Raw genomic sequence first — 21,715 nt, forward strand, 5'->3', positions numbered from 1 at the left:
ATCTTCGTAAGTTATTATTCATGTCTAGTTGTTTACATCGAGATTTGCTCCAAGGCACACTTGACAGCTCCATCCCAATGTGTATTAGAAACATCTCTCCATAAAAACAATACAAAGTACGAGGGATGTTCCCTATCTGTGGCTTAGCGGCTGAGATACGTTGTAAGGTTAGTGTGAGGAGTAAATCCGAATTCAGATGCTCCCAATACAGGTGGTTGGGATATGAGAGGTCAGGGGAAGGAGAAGATCCCAATGAATTCACATCTACTTCCCACAGTACATCTCAACGTGCATTGAGAGCATCTCCTATATTTGTCATTGGAAGGTGTTCCCAATACATGGTTGGGATGTGCTATACCAATTCGGTCGCATTGATTCTCAGTGTACCTCCATGCACACAGCACGCCCTGGATTTTGGATTCGGCCCATTCAAATTTGTACATCTCAATCCAACCCGACTATACCTGTTCACGGGCTGGGCTTCAGGCCTGACTTACACTGTATCGTACTCGAGCTTCAGGCCAGGCCCCATTCAAAATTTGGCAAAAGCCAAACCCAAACCCAACTCATGAACAGGTCTAAACCCAGCCCAAGTTAATAACATTCTTTTTTTTTAGGTAAATCCAGCTGGTCCTCTAACTCTAGGTTATAGTCCAACCAAGGTTCGAAATATCAATATAGACAGTCCCACAGGATCTCAAAATATCGTATACACACCCTGTTCAATACAAAATTATATGTTAATACTTGTAAAGATATGGAAGAAATAAACATCTTGCATATTAAGTTTAACTTATTTTATGGTTTTCCGGCTCCCACTTACAAATTATATAAGATATAAAATAATATAAATTTGCAAATGGCTTACCATTCACCTGTATAGTGTACTATTCAATTTTGCATGTATTATGTATGGTTATTTGCAATAGTGGATGTATGTGTAATTTACATAATAATATAAATTACAATCGGTTCCTGTGAAGTGTCAAGTACAGGGCTAAAAGATTCTTTAGACAGGTGAAACCATTCATCAATTTCATTTTTTTCCAGAAACTTGGTAAAACTGTAACACGATTCATCCTCAGTCAGCTGTATGTCCCATCCGAGGAGATGGAAAAGGCGTAATGTTTCTGACTTCCTAAGATTGTTGTTACCACCTGTAAAACTTCCCAAGTCCACAGCCAGCTTGGAAAAGACCAAACAAAAACTTAGAAAAAAAAACGGAAATTTATAAGATTTTTCCAATGGGTCTCAATTCCCTCGGTAAGCTGTCAAAATTCCCAGAATCCACATCCGATTGTAGCACTGGTCTGTTCCCAGTTTTCCAAACGATGCCTTCTGCCAGATGCTCCTTGTTTGGTGTCAGCATTACATAATTTGGATCAGCTCTTTGGTAGCTACAGTTGAATAAATAGAAAAAGTTTATTTTAGTAGCACAAAGTTTAAACTATAAAGTCGTGCAAATAAAGGAATAAAAAGATACATATTTGAACTTCAAAGCACAATGTCTAGCATAGAATTTATTAAAATAATTTCACCCTTGAAACTACAAAGTGAACCATAAGTAGGGGATCTAAGAATGATTAATATGTGCTTAGTAGTTGGTGAGGAAGAGAGTTAAATCAAACCTGGCTTGTCTAAGGTCCTCGATACGAAGTCCAAACCCAAATGATGTTTTCCCAACAGTACGATCTCTAACAGCTGCAGATCATTTCCATTGTGTGCTTAGTTACTAAGATATAATAGGCCAATAGTAAAGCCTCATCTGTTCTATATAAAGTGGATATTTGCCTTGGTTTTGGTGCAGGTGATAAAAGTTAAATTTGACCATATAATGTCAACTTATATCTTTATCCTTTATTTCACCCTCAGAACGAATGATAAAGCCTGAGGCCAATCCAAAACTAGACAATAACGTCCAATCCTTTCTGCATAGGCTCCAACTGGACCGATTTCCATGGGTGCCTGACTAGATTTCACCTAGATGGATGTACTATCAGTGTGATTATTACCATTACATGATGGAGAGGATGTTCTAAAAAGGTTTTAACCAAAACTGGCAAAATTCCTGGCATGTCTATGGAAGACCAAGTAATTAAACCCATCATAAATTAGTAAATTTCACAAAAATTACCAGCACCATACTTCTAGAAAGTGGGTAAAAAGCATCTTCTGTAACAACTTCAAGGACATCAATAAAACAAAATTTCAAATTAGATGTACCTGAAATGCTGAATGTGAAAGAAGGTTTCCACCATGATTTGAATGCTAAAGCTACAGACGAGCTCAGAGGACCCAACTTTCCCTGCAAATATGAAAATATATTGATTGAACATTGTATCTCAAAATTCAGAGGAATTTGTGAGAGATATACCTTCAACAAGAAATTCTTATTGGCTTGCCAAGACACAGCTACTTGAAAGGTGGATTCAGAAGTGCTGTGTGAAGGTTCTTCTCCATCAATTCTTTACAAAAAGATCAAAATGCAATCAGGTGCCATAATTCAACAAATTGATTAACAAGAAGATAATTACTTCATGGGTCAATGTACCTTGTCTCTAGTTCAAATCCAAAGTCAATATAGTTTGTAATTCCAACTACTTCATTTTCTTCAAACGGATTCTTCACCTGTTTTGTTGAATCAATTAGTTGGTTCTATCAGTTTTCCTACTAACTAGGGATGAAAAAGAAAATAATGACAGGAGAGAGAAAGAGACAGAAAGAGACACAGAGAGAGAGGGGGGAGGGGGGGAGCCATAAGACAAGGGAATGGGTTCAATATGGAAATGGTACAAAGTTCAGAAAATGTGTAAATTACTATGAAAAAACCTGTTCCTAAAACTGATCAGCTCAGTATCTGAAAACTTTGAAACTTGTTACAAGCATGATCAAATTGTCCAGTTTTTTTTTTATGAATAAACAGAACCTTTTATTAATCTTTATGATAATACTTTACAAGCATCCCTTAGAGAAGCACAAGATGCTACCTCTCTATAAAAAGCAAAGAAAAATTACAACTGAGGCCAAAACAAATAATCCCTGTTCACTCCTTGCTTAGCCAACGCATCCGCCATCCCATTTGCAGATCTCCTCACCCATTGTATCCTGAGATTCATATTTCTAATGAGCCACTTAAACTTCTTCATTTCATTCCTGTAGCGCCAGATTATAGTCTGGGTCCTTTAGCCACCCCACCACCACTTTTAAATCCCCTTCTATAACCACACTTGCTAGCTGTAACTCATTTGCAATCTGCACTCCTTGTACTGCTGCAAGCAACTCTGCTTTGAGAGTGTCACCCAAACTCACGGGGCCTGAGAATAAAGCTACAATTTTACCTTCTGAATCTCTCAATACCCCTCCTATACTATATGGGCCTGAATCTCTCAATACAAAACCTTCCATTGAAGGTATCCACTATATCACACTTTCCTTGCTAGACGAATTTATGGCGATTGCTTCCCAGTTCCTCCAAACATCATCAAAGGAGAATTGGGAGAATAATTCCAAAGTCTTTATCCATTGGTTCACCCTGACCATTACACAATCCCTGACCATAAAAGCTCCTTTGCTCCTCTGTTTTTCCAAGAGTATTCAAGCATTCCTCTCTTTCCAGATAGTCCACATCAAGGCTGCTCTAACACATCTCCACATTGTTCTTCCCCTTTTTTTGGCAGCGTAAACATGGATGGATTGAACAGCATCTTGACCTCCAATGGTGAAGTCCACCTACACCCAAACAAAGAGAGAAACCAAAGCCAAACCTCTGCAACAAAGGGATTAGGCCTTCTCTTCTGTAACATATCCAAAGTGTTAATCTTCCCATGCACTACTTCCAACACAACACTCTTACTTTGGGTGAATGGGTCTACACCAGAACTCTTTAAAGGGAAAAGAAGGACAACCCGACAGAATGCAAAGAGTCTTGAACAAAGAGGCACAAGAGAACAGACTCTTAGGACGGGAGGCCCAAAAATACGCTTATCAGACTTCTTAGGGTCCAAACTAATATTTTGAAGGATTTGTAATAGATCCGAGCAAGCTGAGATTTCACTACTTCTTAGACCTCTTTGGAAGCCAAAGTCCCAATTAAGGCCCACAAGGAGTACTAGAGGAACAATAAAGTTTGACACACACTCATTTTTATACAAGGAAACCAAATATAAAGCAGGAAAAAAGATCTTTCAACGGACAAGAGCCAATCCAGGTATCCTCCCAAAATTTAACAGAGATCCCGGAGCAAACACCATACCTGATAGACTGAAGTAAAAGAGGCTAAATGCAGTAGATGGCTTTCCACGGAGAGGTCAGTGTAGCCCTGTTAGATACTCCTGCATCCCAATCGTTTCCCAACTTCCCATGTATGCTAGCAATGACTTCATGCCACAGTCTATCCCTTTCCTCCGGCCACCTCCATATCCATTTCCCTAACAAAGCTGAATTCTTTCTATCTATATTTCCAATACCCAACTCACCCTCTTGAATGCTTTTACACACAACCTCCCATTTAACCAAATGATCTTTTTTTCCATCACCCGACTCCCAAAGGAACTCTCTCATGATTTTTTCTTTTTTTTCTTTTTTTTGCATCCTTTTGGGGAATCCTAAAACCTGACAAAAAATAAATTGGTAGATTGGCAAGAGTGGATTTGAGCAAAGTAATTCTTCCGCCCAAGAGTGGATTTGTTCAGTTTGAATGATGCCCAGATACAAATACGAATATATTTGATTCTTTGATATGAAAAGGTTTCTACAGTTTTTTGTGCTAATGGATTCAATTATGATGCCCAGATATAGATACAAACAAGGACGCAGACACGGACATGGATAAGAGATGGACTCTCCATTTCCTACAATTTTGGATACAAAGACAAGCATCCCATTTAATATGCCTATACCATGCATTTATATCTAGTTTTTTAATCTAAATGTCATTTTCAAGACTTATGTCTTTCCAAATTTAATTAAAATTTCTAACATGTGCAAATCTTTTTATAGTATAATTTGTTGAAACATACCATTTTACATATTTTATAAGCATTAATGCTATAAAGTACATGTAGAGGTATATGTGCAGTATCTGGTATCATATCTGACAAGTATCATACCCAATATCAATATGTTAAGCATGTAAGGTATCCAGGTATTGCGTCAATCAGTTGGGACTGAGTAGGGCTGCAAACGGATCAAATCAGATTGGATAAAGGTAGATCTAATTTAGATTTGTTTATATTCAAATTCGAATTGGATCTTATCCATCAGATTTATGTTGAATTTGAATCGAACTCATATTGTAATCAGATATTGAATATTATAAATAAATTAAATTAAATTAAAAATGATTAAAACACTATATAATTAATAAGATAAAGGGTAAAAGACTTAAACCTCCCCTAATGTTTAAGATAAATACTAATACCTCCCTTCTAATTTCTAATAGGACTTGAGCCTCCCTGTCAGAATAAGATTCCATTAAATTTGATGGAAACAATAAAAGACTCTTTTATCCTTCATTATTCTTTAAATTTAAGAAAACCACCCAAACTGGGAAATAAAGGATTACCACTGTTTTTTTTTCCTGGAAGGATAAAACTATACATTAAACCCAAAGGAAATTACAACAAGAGGGACTAAAACCCATTCAAGACAAAACCTTGACTCTCTAACTAAGACACCAACATATGAGCCAGCTTATTTGTATCACAATTAATATGATGAAATGCTAGCTGCATAAAATTGATCAAAAAAATGCTAGCTACATAAAAATGATGAAATGATAAAGAATTGAGTAATAAGAGGTTTAGAATCGCAAAAAAGGACAATCCATTCATGAATATGAATATTCCAGCTTGTTCTGTATGAACCTGATAACAATCCGATTTTTTTTTATTGGAAACGGTAACTTTCATTAAAGATATCAATTAAACAACATACAATGTCAACCACTCAGAATGAGTGTTGACCCCAATCAGCTTCAAGAATTACAATACAGCCTAAAAGAAGTTTTCCTTGAAGGTCCCCTGCTTTGCCGAACTATCTGCCACAGAGTTGGCTGACCTCCTTACCCATTTGAAAGTTACTCCAGCATCCCTTTTCAAGCAGATTATTTCCCTTATTTGTTATCTAAAAGTCCATACACCCAACCTTTTTGCCTGCAGCTACCCTATTAACAGTTTAAAGTCCCCCTACACCTCAAAGTTCTGAAACCCCCATTGCTTGGCAAATCTCAGGCCTTGTAGAAGAGCAGAGATTTCAACTCTCAGACTCTCCCACTCCTATGAGACCGGAATATAGTGCCACAATTCTGCCCTCCCCATCCTTGAATCTTATTTTTGTTAGTAGACCATTAAATATTTTACTTTTGATTCCTAATTCATTATTGATTAACAATACATAATCAACATTTACAAGTTCTGTGCATTCTCAAGTTGTGACACAACCCCCAAGTCATCTCTCCAGGGTTCTCCAATTGACCCTATTCCTAGGTATATCAAGTTAAGCCAATTCACCAAGCCAGAAAGATATTGCTGGGATTTCCTCCTTCCAAAACTTGGCTAGGTTTGGACAAATGATCAAAACAATTGGAAAGAAAGTTGGAAAGGTTGAGTAAATTTTTAATTTCCTTCTATAGATGATTTAAGAAGATTTTGGAAATTGACATTATGACATAATCAGAAACCTTCTCTTGTAAAGTTCCATTTCAGTTATTTTGCCAGAAATTTATGAAATCCAGAAATTACTATTCTGTTTTGCAAAATTGAATTCTACATTTGTTCATTAATAGATGTCTCCCAGAATTGAATGTGCTCTATTTTTTTTCAAGATCCTTTTTTTAACAGGAAATGTTATACATGGATGGTGAAAATCTTTAAAGAGAAAAACAGGTTATATGATAAACTTCTTTCAACTCCAGTATGTCTGAGTACTTCATTGCAAATTGCAATCCAAAAACTCAAACAAAGTAATAAATAATTAAGACATCCAGTTGATAAGAAAGAGAAAAAGTCCAAGAAGCATACCCGTCTTTGAACCACAGCATGCTGATAGAATGAAGCAATCAGCTGCACTTCAGAAATTGCAAGTCAGTGAATCTGTACATAACAATATTTAAATCAATAATGTTACACCAGTCAACTTGCAAACAAGACCATGCACACAGAACAAGTACATTAATTAGAATGTTATCACAAAAGCACCAGTAAAAGATCCTCTGACATGAGACCTATAAGTTAACTTTTCCTAAAAAGCAACATTAAAATGACAGACAATGAAATAGCATACTAAGAATGTATTCGCCTTAATATATACATATAGTCATACACATGTATGTATGCAATGCATATATAAAGTCAAACATGCCAATTGATTAGAAGCCATTTCTTTTGGCCTGGTTTATTTGCACTGCAATTTCAATTGCACTGGTGCAGAAATATGGGAATGCAAATGAGTTGAGTGCAAATTCTGGTTCATTTTTATTTTAGCTTTCACCTTATTTTGTTTGTTTGCAATGAGGATGAAGTAAAATAAAACAGAAGTCAAGGTGTATGGCAGCACCAGTATATAGTGAGAGAAATCAGATTCTTGACACGGGAACTCAAGGCTTCATTCTATTGGGTTAGTAGGCAGGCAAATAGCTTAGTAGACTCTTTAGCTAAGCAAGGGGCAACAAAGGAGAATTTGTTTTGGGCTAACGTGTAATGTAAAATAGAAACAAGGTTTTTTTCTGGATGATTAAACAATTGTTAAATTTGTATATATGAGAAACAAGAAAGAGAAGAGGTGTTGGGAACCATGTATATATGTTTTTCTTTTTCTTTTCTTTTCTTTTTTTTTTTTTTTTTGAGAGAGAGAAAAGGTGGAACCCCAAAATAACTATGCTGTGTAGTTAAAAAAAAGGGCATCGGCTGAGATGTTGTGTGCCTTTGCCCAAGAGCATATCTTTGCTAACATATTGTGCATAATTTTATTTTTTATTTTTATCAATAACACTTTCATTAAATCATCAGTAAATCATCAATAAAGAATTTACAAGAGGAAGACAAACACACTTATCTTCCAAGAGCCACAAAGAGCCTAATGAAAGGAAAAAAGAAAAGAGGACACTAAAGTTACAGCTTAGCCCAAAACAGTGAATCCCTTTCTGCCCCTTGTTTAGCTAAACCGTCAGCTAGGGAATTAGCCAATCTTTTAACCCAACATGTCTTAACTTCCATCTCCCGCACCAGCCACTTGAATTTCCTCCTCTCATTATTGTACTTTCATAAACCACTTTGATCTTTAGTCAGCCACCCTATCACCACCTCTGAATCCCCTTCAATTATGAGTTTCTTGATGTTCAACTCCTTAGCTTTCCGGACTCCTTCCATAACTGCAAAGATCTCAGCTCTAAGGGAGTCACCCACTCCAATTGGGCCTGAGAACATGGTAGAGATGATCCCATTTTCGTCCCTAAAAACACCCCCGATCCCCGATTGTCCCGGATTTCCCCTACTACACCCATCAAAGTTTAATTTCAAGAATCCACCAGGTGGGGGAGTCCAAACCACATTCATTTCTGACTTGGTCTGTGTGCAATTTGCAATTTCACCCCACTTCCTCAACATGTCATCCACAGTGTAATCTGTGAATAGTTCCAAAGATTTCAGCCACTGTACCGCCCTAATATGTATGATAGCCCTCAGATCTGTTGCTCCTCTCTAGGTTTCTGAGAATACCCTGGAGTTTCTTTCTTCCCACAGTGTCCAACATACTGCAGCCCTTAGTCCTCTCCACATTATCCTTCCCCTTTTTATCCACCACCTAAAGAAGGAAGGGGAGAAAAGGCCCTGTAAATCTGATGGGGGATTCCAGCTGCATCCAAATAAGGAGTAAGCCCAATCCCAAATTGACCTTGCAAAGTGGCAAGACACCAGTAGGTGAAAATCAGTCTCCCCATCCGCTTTGCACAGAACACACCATTGAGGTGACAAGCAAGTATTGGGTCTCTTTTTTTGGAGTAGATCACCAGTGTTGATTCTTTCCAGACAGGCTTCCCAACAAAAACTACCAACCCTAGGAGGTATTGCTCTGCACCAAACCTCACCAATAGGGAAAGGGGGGAAGGTAGGACTGGTGGACTGACTTAAGACTTTGAAGAACGAAGCACAAGAGAAGATGCCACTGGGGGTAGGTGTCCAAATTCTAGAATCCGCCCTAGTGGGGTCTAAGACAACGTTATCAAGAAGAGCAATAAGGCTCAAAATACTGTCGAGGTCTGAGTCCCTCAAATCCCTTCTTAGACCCAAGTTCCACCCAATCCCAGAAGTGGAAGAGGACAGGGTGGTGAATGACGAGATCGGCTCATTTTTCAAATCATAAAGAGCAAACAAAGAAGGAAACTGATCCTTTAAAGGGGCACTCCCCACCCAGGTTTGTTCCCAAAATTTTATGGAGTTACCGGAATTCAAGTCATACCTGATATTAGGGGAGAAAACTGGTAGCAAGTCATGAATGGCTTTCCAAGGAGAATTGCTTGTGGTCCTAGCTCTGATTCCAGCGTCCCATCCATTGTGCTCCAGCCCATGTATACGTGCCACTATTCTAGCCTATAGCTTCTCCTTCTCCATAGGGAACCTCCACAACCACTTCCCCAACAGAGTCATATTCCTTCTCCTAATACTCCCAAGCCCCAAGCCACCACAAGACTTACTCCTACATACTATCTCCCAACTAACTCTATGATCCCTCTTCTCCTCTCTCGGCTCCCACAGGAAATCTCTCATTAGCTTCTCTAATCTGTTAGCAACCTTCACTGGGATTTTAAACATTGACAGGAAAAAGATGGGTAAGTTAGCAAGCGTGGCCTTAATTAGTGTAATTCTCCCACCGAGAGAGAGGTAGTTCTTTTTCCAGGATACTAGTCTTTTTTCAAACCTTTCCACCATTGGGTTCCAAAAGCTCTCTCTCATGGGATTATCACCTAATGGCAACCCTAAGTAATTCAAAGGCCACCACGAAACTTCACACCCCAGCATTTCAGCACTCTCCCTGATCTCTCCCTCCTCCAAATTCACCCCCACTACACAGCTTTTCCCAAGGTTAACCTTCAAGTTAGACATTTGCTCAAACAGTTGTATCACCAACTTCAAGTTTCTGATAAAGCTCACATTACCACCTTCACAAAACAGAATCATGTCATCAGCAAACTGTAGGTGAGTGAGGGGGGCTTCCACCCTCCCAACTCTCTAGCCTCTAATGGGCCCCCTAGAATATGCTCTGTGAATCAGTTTCCCCAAAACCTCCACAATTAGAATGAAGAAAAGAGACAGGGGGTCTCCTTGTCTTATACCCCTACTGGCTGGAAAGAAGTTTACCACTGTCCCATTCACTAGCACTGAATAATGACAACTCCAAACACAACCCATGATCCACTTATACCATCTAACCCCAAACCCAAATTTAGTCAGAACTTTCCTCAAGAAGTCCCAGTCCACCAAGTCATAAGCCTTTTCCAAGTCCAACTTACAGACCACTCCCTTCTTCTTATCCCTCTTAAGGTTCTCCACACTCTCATTAGCAATTAAGATCTGATCAGTAATTTGTCTTCCACTCACAAAAGCTCCTTGGTAGTGTGCAATGATATCTGGCAGTACCTTCTTCAGCCTCAAAGACAACACTTTTGCAATGATCTTGTACAAGCTATTAACCAAGCTAATTGGCCTAAAATCCTTCGGGTGGGATGCGTCTTTCTTTTTTGGAATTAAGGCTATAAATGTAGAGTTCACACCCGGATTGACAATTCCTCTCTTGAAAAACTCCTCAAACACCCGCAAGAGATCATCTTTCAAGATATCCCAACAGTCCTGATAAAAAGCCATTGTGAACTTGTCCGACCCTAGAGCTTTTGTTCTATCCATGGAAAACACAGCCTCCTTGATCTCTTCTAGATTAAAGCTTCTTTCCAACCTTCTCCTATTCTCCACCCCTACATCTGGCCAGTCCAAACCTTCTACCCACACCCTTCTACTCACAGGCCTTCTTAGAATAGATTTGAAGTGCTCCACACAGGCCCTGGCAATCTCCTCTTGTTGTACTAACTCAACTCCATCTACTACCAATTTGGAGATAAAGTTCTTCCTTCTCCTGCCATCTGCTAGAGAATGGAAATACCTAGTGTTCCTGTCTCCCTCTTGCAACCACTTACACCGAGATATTTGCCTCCAATTAGTTTCCTCCTTGTGTAGGCATTCCTCTAGCTGTCTTCTCAAATCTCTTCTGAGATCATTGTCTTCCTCTCCAAATTCTCCCCTTTCTTCTTTATAGTCAAGGCTTTCAATCTTATCCATCAGATCTCCCTTTCTTTCTTCTATCCTCCCGAACTCTATCAAATTCCACTCCTTGATTCTTGCTTTCAAGAATTGTAGTTTCTTATGGAATCTCATCCCCTCCCATTCCACCAGTGGGTTACAGTCATGCCACCACTCCCTCACTTTGTTAGTAAACCCTGGGTGAAGTAACCACATATTTTCAAATCTAAAGGGGGTAGGACCTCCACACCTTCTTTCCTCCTTACATAACACTATGGGCCAGTGATCTGAGGTCACCCTTGGGAGAGCTCTAGAAGACAAGGTTCCCCAATGTTCTTCCCAATCCAAAGAGAACAGGAATCTATCTAGCTTAGAGCAAATGGGTCTAGATTGGAGATTTGACCACGTAAATGTCTTATGGGCTAGGGAAATCTCTTTAAGCTCAAAGGCATCCACAAAACTGTTAAACTTCCTCATGCTTTTTGTCACCCTCTGAACTAACCTTATTGGACTCCTCCGAGAATCTGATCACATTGAAATCCCCACCCATGCACCAAGGCCCGTCCCACAACCCTCTAACATCAGCCAATCCCTCCCACAACTCCTCTCTCTCTGTAGTCATTCGGTCCGTAAACATTTGTGAGCACCCACAAATAGTCATCCTCTTGCTGCTTAAACTTCATAAACATCGAGTACTTTCCGATCAACTCCTCCAGACCTTCCACCACGTCCCTCTTCCACATTGTTACAATCCCCCCGGAAGCACCCCACGAGGGAGCAGCCACCCAACTTATTCCCCTGGCTTTCCATACACTCCTTGCCCATTTATCATTAAACTCCATTCTCTTGGATTCTTGCAGCAGCACAATGTCTGGGTCACACCGTCTTATTACCTCTTTTATTGTCGCTCTCTTCCTTGCACTCCCAATTCCCCTCACGTTCCAACTAAGAATCTTCATTCCGCTTCTTTTTACACCCCTTGCCACCCATCACTACTATCCCCTTTCCTTCTATCTCCTTTTACCTCGAGCCTCTTGTCTCCTTCTACATCTCTCTTCAATCTCTCTACTTCACTCAATCTCCTCTTCTTTATTCTAATCTTCTCCTTCCTCTTCTATAAGCTTTCTTTCAACACATTCAAATCTTCCAACCTACGGCCCAACTTCCCTACAAATTCTGCTATCATGTCTTCTCTCACCGAGTCCACCAACCCTACCCTTCCTACAGAATCTCCTCCAACTTTGTCCACCTGCCCTTTCTTCCTCTCCTCTAGTCCCACATCTATTCTTTCCTCACCATCCTCCCTCCTTCCCTGCTCTCCCCCCGTAGTCCTCTCCATCTCTACCCTCATTCCTTTCCCTCTTCTCCACTATCCCCTCCCCTCTTCCTTCCTTCCCTTCCCTCCTCCAGATCAACTTTCCTTCCACTTCCTTAAACACTCTTTCAATGATTTCCCACACTTTTTCACTCCTAAACCTTCCTTCTGGCACCTTCCCACAATCCTTCCTTCCCCTCTCCCCCTCCTCGGAGAGCTAGTCTGCTGGCTCGGCTACATATTCATGGGCTACAGAACATGGAATAGGAACGGAATCTGGAACCAAAGACACAGGAGACACATTAGTAGCACAAACCGAAATCACTTGGTTACCTAGGACTGATGGACAAGCTAGAAGAGGATTGATCCCTGCCTCCCTCTCTTGTTCCAGAGGTTGGTAAACGTCTATCTCCCTGAGTTGGTTGGGAAGTACTTCCGTCCTTTGGTCACCCTGGTGATCTTTCCATTCTACCCCTGGTACACCCCTAGATAGTGTATTCCTGCTCTGCTTCCAGTTCTCCCGGTTTGCCCCTTCTAATAATCCTTGCACACTCTGTGGTCTTGGGACTGAGTTGAGCCGCTTACAATCTTCACCTTGGAATAAACTTGCAATATTCCACCCATCCATGTCACCTCCAGCACAACTGCCTTCGTCATTTACACTGGCCATGCTAGTACCATCAACAGAAAAGTCCTCCGATTCTTCATCACCTTCACTGCACTACACCCAGCCTTCATTCTTCTCTTCGTTCTCTTCAGTTCTTCCCCTAGCGTATCTTGGCTTCGGCCTCTCTGAGGGGCATCGCAGGGGGCTAAGCTCCTTCAGCCTTCGTCGCGAATCCCACTGCAGATCGGGCTTCTTCTCCATTTTCCAGCACTGCGCGCGCTCCCACCCCTGTCTCGCGACTGGGGACGACGATAGACCGTTAACCTCGTCTATCAAAGTCGTGTCCCCAGTCACGTGGTTCACTAAAGGCTCACACGCCTTTTTAAAAAACTGGGTCGGGCCCGCTGACCCATTTGGGCCTTTGATCGCACCCAAAACATTCCACATGGGCTTTGACCCATTCCTAAACCACCGCGACCTCACGTGATTTTCAAAAAGGGTCATGCACGTCCAATCCCTGGCTCGGTTTGGTTTTAACCGGTCTAGGTTCAATTCTTCCCTGGACCAGCCCCTTTTCCTTGTTTAAAAAAGGCAGATTAGCACCGGTTACGACCTGTGCAAAAGACCTGCCACCCTCCAGACTTTTCACTGCTCCCACACGCCTAAATCCCATCCCTTGAATGCTACCCTTTTGTTTCTCCAGCCTTTGTTTTTCCATTTTAGCGAAAGTTCTATTCTTGTTTGAATCATCCAATCCTTTCTTGCCACGCAGTTCTTCTTCTTCAACCTTCTCATCTCCCTCCCTACGAGCCTCTTTCCAGAGCACCGATTCAATGGATGAAGCCAGCCATACTGAGTAACAGAGCCCTTCAACTAGCACCTCTATCTTCCAAGGAATCTCCTCAGGTTTTACACCATTCAACAAAATGGAAACTGAGCAAAGGTCTCCCCAAAAGGCACCTCCTAATGATCCTCCACACATCAAAGCAATGGCTTCAGCAACTTCTTGCTTCCACAATTTAAAGGGAAGTCCTAAGATGCGCACCAGTACTCCATCTTCAACAAAGAAATCTTTGGAGTTTGATCCCAGACACCATCTTGATACTGTGAGATTTCCGAGATCAGCTTGGATATTTAATGCCTCAACTTCTACTCTATTCTCAAGCAGATCCAGCACAGCCTTGTCCTTCTCAAAGGGTGTTAAAATAAACGTGCTTTTCAACTTTAAACTTGCTGTTAACTGATCTGCAACTTTCCTCCAGTCTAGTATATGAGCTGAGGCTTTAACTATCAGCTTACTTTCCCAATCTCCTCTCTATAAGTTTACTCCCATTCTGTATTTGCCTGCCCCAGCTGTCACTAAAAGAGTCTCTTGCTTATTATTGCTCACCAGACTAGTAGAACTGCTTATCTTCCTTTTTACTGTTACTTCTCTTTTAGCACCCAAGTGTTGCAGCAGTTCACATAAGACCCCACGAACTGCCTTCCAGCCCTGACTCTTCCTTCCTTCTGGGAGGCAGACCATCTGCTTTCTACCCTTGCCAAAAAATTCTGTCAAAGAAATAAAATAACCTTTAAGGTTTCTCTTACACTCTACAACAAACCTTCTTCCAGTTTCTGAGAGAAACTCTTTCCAACTATTTTGTTTGCCTTTGTTACTTGCACCTTCTACAAACTCGTTGAACCCTTCAATTACCCCCAAACCTTCTAACAGCACCATCCCTCTCTTTGCTTCCCTGATTTTCAAGCTCAGCTGGCCATTTAATCTCAGCTCCTCAAATAGAAGCTCCTTAGTTTCAATTTTCAAAGCTTTTCTCCAACGGCCTACCTCCACAAACTCTCCCATCTCTCCTCTCATCACATCGTTCTCTCTCTTCTTCCTCTTTTCCTCCTCCTCCTTTGGTTCCTGTCACTTCGATTACCCCCAAACCTTCTAACAGCACCATCCCTCTCTTTGCTTCCCTGATTTTCAAGCTCAGCTGACCATTTCATCTCAGCTCCTCAAATAGAAGCTCCTTAGTTTCAATTTTCAAAGCTTTTCTCCAACGGCTTACCTCCACAAACTCTCCCATCTCTCCTCTCATCACATCCTTCTCTCTCTTCTTCTTCTTTTCCTCCTCCTCCTTTGGTTCCTGTCACTTCGATCACCTCCAACCGTAAAGTCTTTTGGTTCACTCTCATTCCCTTCCTCCCTTTTCCTGCCCCAATCTTGCTGCCATCATTCCCATTCTCTAGCTCTTTTCTCTCATCCCCATCCTCCCCTCTTATCCCTTCCTCCAAATCCAATATTCCCAATTAATCCCCCCTGAAGTTATAATTCCAATCTCTGCATTTTTCCACAAAGTTATAATTCCCCCTGAAGCTCCCCAAGATTGTGCATATGTCCAACTTATGTCTCTCCCTGACCATATACTTCTAACCCAATTCCTATTTTACTCAGACAACTTAGATTCTTGAATCAGCACAATATCTGGTTTTTCTCTTCTCAACAGATCCCTCTCAGCTCCATTACCCTCTACTTGAAGCTTTGCGAGAGGAGGCCAGAAATGACCCCAACCTTGAAAAGGTGCGGCAAAGCTATTTGCAAGACCCCACCTCTACACTGGGGTACACCATGAAGGGACCAGACTTTTTTTTTAAAGGGAGATTTGTTCTTTCTCCTACTTCGGCGCATCAGAAGGCCTTGTGTATAATTTCACCAATCTGAGAGGATTTGCCTTCAAAAATTCTGTTGTTCCTCTCTATCCAGATAGACCACAACACTGCAGCAGGTAGCATATTCCAGATGATTCTGCCATTACTGTAAAGACCTTCAACATTCCAGCTGTTAAGAAAGTTTAGGACAGAACTAGGTAAGATCCAGCATAAGTGCAAGTTGGAGCATGGCTCCAAATGTGCCTGCTGAAAGGGCAGTGTAGAAAGAGATGATCTGCATCTTCCTGAGAAGCATTGCATAAAGGGCAGTTGGGGGAGGTGATAGGGATGCCTCTCTTCATCAGTTTGTCTTTGGTAAGACATTTGCCATGTGTGTCCAAACCATTGTTTTAAAAGGCTTGGGAGGAGTACACTTGGAGGCATGCCCCCAAAACGTCAGAAGCATATGCCTCTAGCACGCCTCATACACCTTTTTCATGAGGCATGCTGGAGGCATACGCACACCTCATATAAAAAGACAAAGAAAGGAAAGGAAAAGAAAGGGAAGGGAAGGGAAAGAAAAGGAAAGAAAGAGAACAAAAATGAGATCTTCCTTCCTCTTCCTTTTCCTCCCCCTCCTTCCTCCTCATCCCCCTCCTCTTAAGGAGGCTTACGCCTCTTACATTCTAAACTACACCTTACACCTCTAGGTAGTGGAACACCTCGCGTCACGCCTCTGTTTTAAAACATTGTATATCGTATGAACATGTTTAGACATGCAGAAGAGTAACCATAAAAAATGAAAAGAATGATGAATACATCTGCAGAAGAGTAACAACCTGTGAACTTTTAGCGAATTCAAGACTGAAGTTGAATGATGGACTCAAAGGGCTAGATGAGCCTAATCCATAGCCAATCGCACAGCTCCAATTCATTAAGTTGTTGAAGCTTGAATCACTTTTGCTTCCAGCTATGGAAGAGTAAAAAAGATAATTGCAAGACAAGTTTTAGTCGTCAGCAAGTTCAAATCCAAGAGACTCCATATCAAGTTACAAAATTAAATCCATAATATATAGGTTAGAGATCAATGAAAGAGATAAATGAAATGAAATATGGTGTAACTGAGGATGCATTCTTGTGCTCAAAGCATGGTTCTTAGAATATGTTTAGACTAAGACTTAAATCCTTTTTTTAGAAAAGGTAATGTATTAATAAAACTGAACAAAATATACAAAGCCCTGTTCAATAAGATACTGTGCAGGGGATAAACACTTGGAAGCTGATTAAACTGAAGATCTAGATACAAAAAGATTCCTAATATCAAAAAAATAACTGTAAGGTGCATCCTTTAACTGTATTGTGTTTATTTTCTGTACAGCAAATTCTGCCCCATAAGGATTTCAAAATTGTATCTACTGTATTGTGTTTATTTTCATAAATCATCCTAATTCTCTCTGTCCATAATGACCAAATCACTGCTACCAGAACTACTCCCCACAAGATTTTTCCTTTTTCTGGACAAAGCTTCCAACTGCCAGCACCACGACAGGGATTTCAAATCTTTTGGAAAGCAGAAACTGACTTCAAACAGTCCCAAAACTCTCACCCAAACCATTCATGCAAGACTGCAATGGCTGAATAGGTGCTCTACACCCTCTGAAGCCTCCCCACACAGACTACATCTACTTTGTTCCATCATCACACCTCTTCTTACAAGCATATCTGCTGTTAGGCATTTTCCAAGAGTGGCTGTCCATAAGGCCATAACGAAAAAGCTACCTTGAGTGGAGCAACTGTTTTCCAAACTCTCCTCCACACTGTTTAGCCTATTATAAAAAGGTTTAACTGAAAAATCTCCCAATCTTTCCCCCAACCAAATTCTCCTATCCGACCTAGAGAAATCTGGTCTGATGTAACTGACTGCTTGCATCATCTCCAGCCATTGTGCTATTTTCTAGTTATTCAGGTTTCTTCTGAAAGTGGGCACCATTCGCCTGCATTCCTGTCATTTGAGTATGCCTCTGAGATCAAGCAATCTTTATTTTGAGCTATCTCAAACAGTGTTGGAAATCTCTCCTTTAGAGGTAGGCCTCCACACCACAAGTCCTTCTAGAATTTTACCCTTGAGCCATCTCCAACTTCAAAATTAATTCCCTTTTGAAAATCCAATGTCGGTTTCTGAATGCCTTTCCAAACTGAACACCCATAAGAAAAGTTGGCTTCGACCAGGTCCAAACTGAAATTTCTAGATCCATATTTTTCCGAAACGACTCTTCCACAAACTGTTAGGCTGCACATTCCACCTCCAATACCACTTACCCAAACAAGCCAGGTTAAAATTTCTTAAACTCCTCAATCCTAAACCGCCAGCTTTCCTTGAACCATATACCTTACTCCACTTGACTAGGTGAAATTTGGAGTCTTCCTTCCATCCCTTCCACAAGAAATCTCTCATCCTCTTCTCAATTGTTCTCGCTGCACAAGCCTTTTCCAGATCTCAATTGTTCACATCCCTTGGGATAAAGAAAGCAAATATGTAGGTAATGATGACAAAATGCCTAATCAGTGTCAACTTCCCTCCTTTTGAAATGTATCTTTCTTTCCACAAAGCCAATTTCCTCTCTATCCTCTCCACCACTGGCTCCCAAATCTTCTTTGAAATATACCTTTCTCCTAGAGGCATTCCGAATAGACCTGTTCATGGGCCGAGTAGCCCAACGGCCCGGCCTGTTATTTTTCGGGCTTGGACAAAATTCCAGGCCCGCGGGCTCGGGCTTTAAATACCAGGCCCGGTCATTTTTTCGGGGCAGGCTCGGGCTTTCTCAAACAAGCCCGGCCCAATAATATTACATATAATAAAAAAGCATTTATGTTATATATAATATATATTTGTTTTTTAAATTATTAATAAACATTTGTTTACTATTAGGAAATAAAAATTAGTTTATTAAATTATTAATTTATTAAATCATTACTAAATTAATATAATATTAGTTTATAAAAGTACACTGAAAATAAGACATTTTGTGTACAAATCGGCCTTCGGGCTTTATATAAGGGCCAGGCTTGGGTTCAAGATCTAGACCCGATGGTCAGGCCAGGCTCGGGCTCAGGCCTAACATTTTCTGTTGATAAAGAGGCAAAGCCCAGCCCAAGCCCAACCCATGAACAGGTCTAATTCCGAAGTACTTTGTGGGTTGTAGGCAACTTGCCAGAAAAAGACTTCAACCTCCCTTAATGTTAATGCTAAATACAAAAACCTCCCCTCTTTTCAAAAGGACTAAGACCTCCTTTGTCAGATGATGTCATTGAACAAAGACCTCCCTCTTGTTGACAATCCGTTAAGATCTGCTTGTACATGATATCATGTGTGGTAATTTTTTTTTGAAAAACCTAATTTTCCCCTTTATCCATAACCAAAATCCCAATTGTTTGATATCTTAGTTAGACTAGAGAGATTTTTACTAAAATAATAAAAAAAAATTAGATGAGAAATTATCTTTTTGATTCTATAGGTGGAAAATGCTAAAGAAGGGACGTTTTCTTGCTATTCATTTTGTTTTCACCTGTCATCGGTTTAGCAGTCAGCTGAAGATCTAATCGATCTTGATGTTGCAGCAAGAAAGTCATGTTTGTTTCTATTTTTTCCTATTCCAGTAACCAAGTCAATCAAAGGATTGCCACTCGAGCAAACTGCCTAGGAAGAGGCGAAAAAGAAACCAACAAAAGCAATTCTGCTAGTACTTGTTTCTTCTGTGCATAATTTCATATAATTAATATCAAGAAGCACAATTTTGTAGCTGGGATAATCAAATCTTACATATATTTCTTTAAAAAAAAGGGAAGGAGAAGAACCAATTAAGTGGTAACTGGTAATACATAACATTGATATTGATGCAAGCTGTAGCTCCTTCTTACTTACCATTTCTTAGACATATATGGTGTAGCTTTATTTTCTTCCCCAGAATATTTTTGTTCAAACCAACTGATATATATGTCTTTACAAGTCCACCCTTTGATGTTTAACCTTACCAGTCCATAACTTATACCTAATTTTAGTCACCAACCCCAGCCTCATCTCTGCTGTCCCATTTGATATCACCCTGAAAACCGCTTTCAAAATCCACCCGTCGCTTTATTTTCTTCTTTCATTTCTCTTTTTTTTTAATTTTTGGCCTATTTGTTGTACTATTCTGTTCTGTAATCAAATCAAAATCTATGCATTTATTAAATGCCATCATTATTAAAAGAAGGCATTGATTTGTTGAAACAAAGAGAAGAAGGATTCATCTCCAACACGCAAACAATATGGTGAATGGAGCTCCTGATGCCTGGTGGTTTCAGTTTCAGTGGTTTTATTTGAAATTAAATTACAAATTTATAATGAAGGGTAAAAATGTCTTTATTGATTTTGTTAAATATAACAGTACGTTACTTTGAGAGGGGAAGCTTAAGCCCTGCTAGAAACTAGAGGAGAGGTGTAAGTCTTTTACCCAAAGGATGAAGTGGGGATGATTTTTCTAGGTTTCAGGAGCAACAGAGAAGTGTAAAGGAACAAAAAAAGTTTAATAAAGCATGACTAATTTTCCTTGGAGAAATATACAGTGCTCCAGCTTGGCTTAATGCATTGACAGTTCAATATGTAGTAAAGAAACAAAGAACTATATGTACCTTTTTTTTATATCTTTTGAAGGGCTACACAACGGGGGGTAGCCATCCCCCAACCCAGGTGCAGGTGGGATTTGATCCCAAGTCTCCGCTATGACCAGCAGGAGACCTTACCAACCAGCTGGTTGGCACCTTGCTAGAACTATATGTACCTTATGCATATGGGTACATCTTAGCATTCATGCCAATGATTGAGTAAAAAATTCTTCTGGTTAAGATATTCTGTATACAAACAATTCACTTTTTTTAATAGGTAAAACAAAAGCTTTATTGCGCCAACATAGCAAAAAGGTTCAAGACTATCATATATGATTGTTGTTTTTATTTATGTGGCTATAAAGTCTCTAGGCTTCTACAATCTAGAGGCCTCCTGAAGTAGAGAGTCCAATGTGCTAAAATTCTACATAGTTAATAGCATAACAGAAGCATATCTAAAGGTATGATGCTTAGTGAGGCATATATCTTTTCTAAGGAAAGCTGATTCCAAAAGTAGTTATAGTGAGGCCTCACTTATGAGGTTATGAGGTGAGTGCATCTTGCTGTTGCTACCCCAAATGACATACTAACAACCTGCTAGCATATGAAAAAAAAATAGAGATTGCCTCTAAAGTCTACTACCTTGCTATGACAACTTAGAAATACCAGGGTAGCCTAACATGTTGAATGATGAGTTCACAAGACCACAACAATTTCATATGACCCCTCAACGAAACACAAGCATATTATCAATCAAATGAAAAATAAATAAGTGCATGTCTGGGTGATTTGGTTTCAATGAGTTCACATAGTCACAACATTTTCTTGCAACCCTACAATAAAATACAAACATGCTAACAATCAAATGAAAAATCAAATCACCAAAGTGCATACCTTTTTCACACCCAAGTGGTACAAAAATAATCCACTAACATATGAAAAATAGAGATTACCTCTAAGTCTACTATCTTACTATGATAATTAAGAAATGCCAAGGTACCTAACATGTGTTGTGACATGTTCACATGGTCACAATACTCTCTGGTGATCAACCAATAAAACCCTAACATGCTATCTGTTAAGATGTGCCGAATAGGGGTAGTTTAGTCTCCTTCTGTTTATTAAGTAACTTGCTTATGTGGCAGTGTTATTAGAGTTACTCTGCCCCACACTTAAGTAAGGGCATTTCTGTCTTTGTAAACATTATTAGAATCTAATATAGATTAAGGG

General features: G+C 40.0%; 1 protein-coding gene across 1 annotated transcript in view; it reads right to left on the bottom strand.

Moving 5' to 3' along the window:
• Nucleotides 1-916: 916 nt before the first annotated feature.
• The window catches only part of LOC148853910 (beta-galactosidase), a 39,363-nt gene continuing 18,564 nt past the window's right edge, over nt 917-21,715 (bottom strand). Inside the window, exons 8-14 of the mRNA XM_088983549.1 lie at nt 16,681-16,811; nt 7,020-7,061; nt 2,552-2,628; nt 2,375-2,465; nt 2,224-2,305; nt 1,629-1,701; nt 917-1,397 (exon numbers count right to left, since the gene is read on the bottom strand). Coding sequence (XP_088839675.1) covers nt 1,229-1,397; nt 1,629-1,701; nt 2,224-2,305; nt 2,375-2,465; nt 2,552-2,628; nt 7,020-7,061; nt 16,681-16,811 — 665 coding nt within the window. The 3' untranslated portion in view covers nt 917-1,228. The remainder of the gene's footprint in view (nt 1,398-1,628; nt 1,702-2,223; nt 2,306-2,374; nt 2,466-2,551; nt 2,629-7,019; nt 7,062-16,680; nt 16,812-21,715) is intronic.

The sequence above is a fragment of the Nelumbo lutea genome, chromosome 4 (assembly GCF_056320005.1).
Source record: "Nelumbo lutea isolate HS-2025 chromosome 4, American lotus-T2T, whole genome shotgun sequence".
NCBI lineage: Eukaryota > Viridiplantae > Streptophyta > Magnoliopsida > Proteales > Nelumbonaceae > Nelumbo > Nelumbo lutea.